The sequence below is a fragment of the Xenopus laevis genome, chromosome 7S (genome assembly GCF_017654675.1).
Source record: "Xenopus laevis strain J_2021 chromosome 7S, Xenopus_laevis_v10.1, whole genome shotgun sequence".
Lineage (NCBI taxonomy): Eukaryota > Metazoa > Chordata > Amphibia > Anura > Pipidae > Xenopus > Xenopus laevis.
Genome location: NC_054384.1, coordinates 76989289 through 76997497, shown reverse-complemented (window position 1 = coordinate 76997497; position 8209 = coordinate 76989289). Strand labels below are relative to the sequence as shown.

Genomic DNA, 8209 nt, shown 5'->3' with positions numbered 1-8209 from the left:
AGCCAGGGATCCCCAGTCATTTGGACCCGTGAGCAAAATTCAGAAGTAAAAGGAGTTGGGGTGCAGCACAAGCATGAAAAATGTTCTTGGGGTGCCAAATAAGTGCTGTGATTGGCCATTTGGTAGCCCCTATGTGGATTGTCAAAATATATTGAGACTCTGTTTGTCAGTACACCGGCTTTTTATGCTACCAAAACTTGCCTCCAAGTCTGGAATTCAAAAATAAACACCTGCTTTGAAGCCACTGGGAGCAACATCCAAGGCGTTGGAGAGCAACATGTTGCTCACGAGCTACTGGTTGAGGATCACTGTACTAGGCCAATATGTCCATCTGTATCCAGCTATATGGACCATACATTCAAAAGGAGTATCCTTTATTTATTAAGAGCTTCATAGAGAGGTTAATATTCAAACAGTTCCTGACCCGGCAACTTTACCAAAGAAGGGAAAGTTATGCTCATCGATCATTTTTTTGAACCATTAAGCAATGAGGCTGTGACCACAACATTCATACAGACAATTACAAAAGGTCCTCTGCACTCAACCCATTAACAATATATTTAAGACATTGAGGGGAAAATCTACTAAAGGGCGAAGTGGCTAACGCTGGCGAAAATTTGCCAGCGTGACATCATTTCGGCACTTTGCCGATTTACTAACAGTCACTGTCGTAATTTCCCTCGTGAAGGAGATAGACTCTGGCTCAACTTTGCACTCTAACAACAGGCAAATTTTCGCTCTGGCCAAAGAGCGTTACTACGCAAATTCACTAAGTTTTTTTATTTTAGTGACCGTTACCTCTATTGCCAGACTTGCCTTCACCACCTCAGACCAGGCGAAGTGCAATAGAGTAGATAGGACTTGCTTGAAATTTTGTTGAAAATGTTTCTAAGTCCCAAAAAACGCTGGCGTCTTTTCCTTTTTACAGGGTCAAAAAGATCGAATTTTTGGTGTACCCTCCTTCCCCCCCTACATTTGATAATATATGGCACCTAAACTATACTGTGGGCACATGTGTAGGGCATTATAACAACTCTATATAATTTTATTAAGGTTCCCTGACCTTGTGTAGTGTAATGTATTTGCTGCAGCATATACGCCATTGTACTTTAACTGCATGCCATATGCAAATTAGCCAACGCTAGCGTAACTTTGAACTGCTGATCATATTTTCGCTAGCGCAACTTCGCAAGCGTTCGGTACCCTGTGCGCAACTTCGGATCTTCGTGAACTAGCGTTGTCCAGGCAAATTTTCGCAGGTCAGCAAATTCGCCCGAGAGTTACTAAAAATGCCCTCCTCTTTTAAACACAACAGGGATTGTTTGTCCATATATTGCAATATATTTAAGCTGGCCAACTAAGTTAAAGCAATCCCTGGTATGGCCAGTCTTATACTTAACTTTTATCTGATTCACTTAAGAATTTTACTCCTTCATTATAAATTTAACACAGGGAAGAAGTTTTACCAGGAAGTGGGGCCAACTAATTATGTATTGATACTATTGATATATCTATATTTTTTTTATATATATTTAAACCCCTTTACCTGAATATGTGTGCTTGAGGATGTCACAAAAATTCTCTAAGTATATCTTCAAAATCTAGATATTTAGTCCCTATTCTGTCCAGACCATACTCTATTACGCTCAATCGCACCAATGATCATTCAAAGAAGATACCATTTCCAAGAAAACCTGGCCAATTGGGAGGTATGTCTACACAGGTTGGTAGGTTTGGAAAGTCACTTGTTATGAAAAAAGCACAAACATTACTTATAAACTTACCTTATAAAGAAAGATAAGTGGTTATAAATAACATGCATTAAATGACATCAAGGCCTCAAACAGATGTCCAGTTTACATGCAGGTTCAGTTGCAGAGACTAATAGCATATAAAGTGCAATCTGTTTGCTTGAAAGTAAATCTTGTACACACTTTCTTCATGCAAGAAATGTATATTGTGTTGCACTGCAGTATGTTTAAACTAGTAACTGCATAATTGGTAGAATTAGGAGAGTTTCTAATTTTTCTTATGTTAATATCCTAATAAAATTGTATATATAGACATCCTTTACTGCTTACAGGGCATAATTTAGGGTGCTTGGGGTCCATTAGAGAAGAAGGCTGAGTAAAGTATTCCGTATCTGGCAAAGTGCATCATATTCTGGTTAATATATAAATACAATTTTAAAGTGAGAGCCTGTACGTTCTGCTGGTATCTGCAACTGCATTACACCCTGGCTCCAAGCCCACAGAGACTGCATCAAAACTGCATTAGTTATCATTTCTCTGTCTGATGAAATGCTGCACCCTGGTAATAATGTGCTTGATTAGAGGCAATGCTATGTAGAATACTTTAGGGATAAATCTAGTAAAGCCAAACGCTGGCGAATTTGCGATAGTGTTCATTTCTGCCTAGCGAAACTTCGCTAGCACTCTTGCGCTTAGGTTAATTTGAATAGGACGGTACCAAAAAGTCGTATGAAAGTCTTTACTAGTGATGTTGGTGTAAATGCTTGAAGTGGCCACTTTTTAATATAAATGTCCAATGAGCCATAATAAAGACTGAAGAGATGATCTAATGCCCTAGACATGAGCATGCCCCTCAAATTAGTTTTAGAAAATTGCTCACATAAATCTTTAATAGTGGACTTTTGAAGGTATTCCCGCTTTAAAAAAAAGAAAAGTCGCCCGCTTTATTTTACAACTTGCATTTCTGGCATACAGGATATGATGTCACTGATAGTGATGGGCGAATTTATTCTCCAGGCGTGAATTTGCGGCGAATTCCCGCGCTTGCCATTCTTCAAAAAGAATGGATGCCGGCATCTGTTTTTTTTGGACGAAGGTGCATTTTCGGTGGCGAATGTGCGCCGGCAAAATGTGACATTTTGCAAATTCTTTGCCGTTTTGCGAATTTTACTGGAAATTTGCTTATTTTCGGCGAAACAGGACAAATTCGTCCATCACTAATCACTGACATAAGATTGAGGACGTTGCTTCGTTTTATCAGTTCGCCTGGTTTGAGGTGGCGAAGTAAACTCTGGTGACAGGGTTAACATTCAGTAAAATTTGCATCTTAGTAAATTAGCAGAGTAACGACTGTTCACCAGAGCGAAAAGTCGTCTGGCGATAGGGTGTGAATGAACGATAGCGACGGTCTTGTTCGCTAGCGAATTGTCCTCTAGACCTGTTAGTGAATTGGCAAAGTCCATGCGGATGAGATTTCTGGCGAATTGCCGCTAGCGACAGCCACTTCGCCCTTTAGTGAATTTGCCCCCTAGTGTTCTATTATGTAGGTATTTCAAATGCACAGCACCCGTCAAAGTTCTGAGTTCCAAACTAATTGTCTTCACTTAATAATCATGGGTGGAATAATGAAATGAAGTCTAGTGTAAAAGGTAGCGTTCAGTACAATGCGCGCGTTAGTGAATTTGCGTAGTTACGTCCGTTGCTAAAATTCGCCAGGCATAAGGGTGCGAAGTAACACTAGCTAATTTACGCCAGCGTTCGTTAGTGAATTTGCGAAGTAACGAAAATGACCAACGCTAGCGAATTGACACTAGCGTTAGGCGCTTCGGCGCTTAGTGAATTTGCCCCTAAATGTGTGAGGACCTGTAGGCAATCTGTTAGATCAGGAGGACAAGCCAAATGCCAAAGTGCATGTATTATCTGATCCAGGCAAAAGATATAGCTTTTTAGGGCAGAGAGACACGTGTATATTCGGGGAGATTTAGTGTTCGGCGACATATCGCCTCTTCTTTGGGCGACTAATCTCTCTGAACTGACTTCCCGCGGCTAGTATCTAAATCGCTGGTGGCATGGCACTTGAAGCACTTTCGTTTTCCAAAGATGCCTCACAAGGAAACTTTGGGCGACCTTACAAAACAAAGCGATCCGAGTGCCATCCCGCCGGCGATTTAGATTCTAGTCATGGGAAGGCAGTTCAGGGAGATTAGTTGCCAGAAGAAGAGTTGCAGGGCAACTAATCTCCCCGAATCTCCACGTGTGTCTCTGCCCTTAGGGGATGTGTTTTTCATACACACAATCTGACAGATGTAGTTGTATATGGACTGGAGTGTGAAGATGAGAACAAGCATAGATTGCTGAAGGGTGCCAAACAATTTATTTACAGGGGCATAACTAGACGTTACTTTGCAGCATAATTATTTTAGTGACCCTAGAACAAAGCTAAGCCTGTATTAAAATTGCAGATCAGGCGGTGCCCCTCTGGGCCTCTATACCTTCAAGTCCTTCAGCGATTCCTGGGATCAGCTTCCTCTAATTTTGAGCCCCTGTTAAATGTCAGGCAACCCCGGTTACAACAGGAGACCCTTGATTACTACCTGACTGAAAAGGTGCGCGACCCCAGAAGCTGCTCCCAGAGTCCCGCCGCATTCAGAGTCGGTTCGAATTCCCCTCTCCCAAGTGAGTGTGAGTTGAGCAGTGGGCACCCAGCACCCCCAGCACAGCCTCCTCCCATTCATTCCCAGCCCTGTTGCTCCTCCCTATGCACCTTTCGCAGGCACATCACGTTACACTCCCGATTATCCATTAACCTGATTTCAGCCGCATTTCCTGGAGGTGGCGTTATCCTTTACTTTTCCTCCCGAAGAGACAGAGACAAGGGGGAAAGGGGGGGGGGGGGGAGCATTGGGCGAGTAGAGAGGACAGAGCTGCTGCCGCCACCACTGCCACCCTCTTGTGCTTATCAGCCATTCAGATTGCATGCAAATCCCCCTCAGCCCCATGAGAAGAAGACCTCAAATAATCGGCTCTCCTCCCCCCTCCTCCTACTCTTGGGTGGTTTCGTCCTCTCTTTTCTAGGTTTTCCTTTGAGCAGCAGTAGAAGAGGCAGGGGAAACCCTCACAGCAGCTCTCACCTTCCCCCCATCTCTCCCCGCTCTCCTTTACCCTCGTCACCCCCTTTTCAGCCATGGGAAGAAGGTGGGGAGCCCCGGCCGCGCTTCTTTGGACTTTCTGGGTTGTAACGACGGTGGGTCTGGGGTTGAGCAGGAGCTCATGTCCCGAGAGAAAGCTGGAGCTAAGGGAAGAGGAGGCGAACGTTGTGCTCACCGGGACTGTGGAGGAGATCATGAACGTGGACCCGGTGCATCACACCTACTCTTGCAAGGTAACTGGCCACCTGGACATTCCACCTGTTGGGCATTTCATATGGCCATTTCATCTGGCTATTTCATGTGGCCATTTCATCTGGCTATTTCATGTGGCTATTTCATGTGGCTATTTCATCTGGCTATTTCATGTGGCTATTTCATATGGGCATTTCAATGGGTGGGTTTTCAACTTCGGGAGACGCACCGGTTCCACCTGACTAAAGTGTCAGCAGCAGCGACAACATGAAATGCGCTTTGTACAGATTTCCTTTCTTCTTCTTCTCTGGCAAATACTTGTCTCAAAAGTTATGGCTTGGGGGAGACACTGGAGGAACATTCTACCGGCTTCACACACATTGGGACACGTTCTTTCAGTGGAATCTGTGAGGGACAATTCGTTTTGCTTCAGCACAACCTGTAGTATTACAGTTCCCACTCTCATTCCTTATAATATATATATATATATATATACACATATAGTAAAAAGATCATATTGCAATTTGGTATAGCAAAAGCATGTAGCCCCCATATAGAAGCATTTATATGTAAGTAAGCGATGGGGCAAATATACTTGTGGCATAATCAGGGTTTGTGCCCCAATATAACATCAGGATTATTATATCTGTAACATGCAGTGTGGGACTGGGACACTAAGGGTCCACCCAAAAACCTTAGACCAGGGGCCACTCTCAGTATTAATATTCTTCCTCCCGTCACTCAACCTCTATTCTCCTAGTTCTTTTCTTTATATACTTTAATACTATAATCTATTATTTCATCTATTTAGATTTAGCCTCTTTGTTCTCCTAGAAATAAAGAATGACCATAAAAAATGCCAAATGTTTAGCAGCAGGAGGGCCCGCTGACACCTGGGAGTATCCCTGGTATCCCGGTGGGCCAGTCCGACACTGGTAAGATGTAATTGTACATGCCAGCAGTATTGGATTTCTGTAATGATTTATTTGCAGGGGTAAAATAGACTTTGATGAAATAGAGCCCCCCCAGATACCAGATCAGGGATCCCCAACCTTTTGCACCCGTGAGCAACATTCGGAAGTAGGGATTCACCAAATTCACTATTTTGGATTCGGCCGAACCCCCGAATCCTTTGCGAAAGATTCGGCCGAATACCCAACTGAATCCGAACCCTAATTTGCATATGCAAATTAGGGTTGGGAAGGGGAAAACATTTTTTACTTCCTTGTTTTCTGACAAAAAGTCACGCAATTTCCTTCCCCACCTTCGGCCGGCCAGCAGGATTCGGCCAAATCCGAATCCTGCTGAAAAAGGCCGCATCCTGGCTGAATCCCGAACCGAATCCTGGATTTGGTGCATCCCTATTTAGAAGTAAAAGGAGTTAGAGAGCAACACATGCATGAAAAATGTTCTTGGGGTGCCAAATAAATGCTGTGATTGGTTATTTGGTAGTCCCTAAGTGGATTGTCAACCTACATTGAGGCTCTGTTTGACAGTGCACCTGTTTTTATACAACCAAAACTTGTCTCCAAGCCTGGAATTCAAAAAATAAGCCCCTGCTTTGAGGCCACTGGGAGCAACATCCAAGGGGTTGGAGAGCCACATGTTGCTCACGAGCTACTGGTTGGGGATCATTGGACTAGATTATTAAAGGGATGGTTACTGAAGTGAGTCTTTCTCAAGCATGGGACACTTATAGCTGACAAAAATGTTATTTATTTCAGCCCAGAATCTGCAGTGTTATGAGTAAGCTCAGTGGCGTAACTAGATAACGCTGGGCCCCACAGCAAATTATTTTTCAGGCCCCCAAAATGTTTAGAGGTTGATTTGTTTTACCAATATTTATTGAAACTGTTTAAGAATTAGGGACTCATGGGGCCCCTATACCTCCTGGGTCCCTCTGCAGCCGCAGGGTCTGCTTCTTCTATAGTTACACCCCTGAGTAAGCTGTCTCTCTCTTAAGTTCATGCACTTTCCTTCTGAGGTCAACCTAATTCAGTGCTAGATAATTCACAGAAGGAACAATCTTTAAAACATACACATTTATTTATGTCAGGGTGTGCAGTGGGCCCCATACATACCCCTTTTTTAGAACTTGCTCTCACTCCTGCACCAACACAGGATTTTTAGTTACACATTGTCAGTCACTGTCTTTGAGCTACATCATATATGTATAGACATTCATTTTAAATATAAAGTATTAATAATACAACTGGAGGCTTGCAAGTTTGGCTCCCCTGCTCTGTGTCTCTCTTATGTTACTGTCTTTCTATTTATTGTTTGTATAATTACTCTGTGTTTTTTCTTGCTCTGGTATAGCCTGCAATGGATTGTCCTATTAAGTGTAGCAACAGCTAAAAGCACTGTCTGAAGCCTAATGTGGTTGTATTTGTTGGATCCAATAGCAAGAACAAGACAGTAACTGTCATCTGCTGCAGCCAGATGCTGCCCAAGTATTGCCTGGGTTGGGTCTTGCGGCACAAATCACAGTCTGTGAAGTAGTGGATTTCAGTAAATCAAAGTTTCGTATGGGGGAGGAGCTTGTTTATTTCTGTGCGGCTTCCAACCTGTTTGAGACTTCTGAATCAGCAAGTCGTACATTATGGCAATTTCAAGTGTTTGCCTGTTAGAAAGGTACTAGAGTAGATTAAGTAGACAAACTGAGCATTTCATTTGTGATTTACATCTGAGTTGCTGGAGCCAGAATCTCTTTAGTGAATGGCCATGGCTAAGATCAATGCAGTACTAGAGCCTGGGGGGATTTTATGCAACCCACTTTGTTTAGGGCCCTTTAATGTGGTATTTTTTCATGTATTTGAAATGTATTTGAGACACAGGTTTGGATGAACAAGCATTGAGATATTTGTTTTAGCACAGTTGCATTCAGTTGTTTTTCTAAACACAAGATGCTGCATTTATAATATATGCATTTGATGGGCATACAGAATATTTGATGCACTTGCTGAACTCACAAAAAATGCACTTTTAAAAAAGTATATGAGAACAGTATATCAATTTTAATCATGCAACATGCTTTTATATAGACAGCTTTCAAAGATCAGCAGGTAAAGTCCCTTAAATCAGGACCCAATGGAAGCTGATGCAGCAGCCATATGG

At 42.7% G+C, this 8209-nt stretch overlaps 1 protein-coding gene across 4 annotated transcripts in view; it reads left to right on the top strand.

Moving 5' to 3' along the window:
* Positions 1 to 4526: 4526 nt before the first annotated feature.
* The window catches only part of LOC108697619 (agrin), a 271432-nt gene continuing 267749 nt past the window's right edge, over positions 4527 to 8209 (top strand). For 2 of the 4 annotated variants that reach the window (XM_041571408.1, XM_041571406.1), the window contains exon 1: positions 4527 to 5133. In XM_041571408.1, coding sequence (XP_041427342.1) covers positions 4936 to 5133 — 198 coding nt within the window. In that variant the 5' untranslated portion in view covers positions 4527 to 4935. The remainder of the gene's footprint in view (positions 5134 to 8209) is intronic. The other 2 variants (XM_041571407.1, XM_018227826.2) reach the window with 1 other exon arrangement.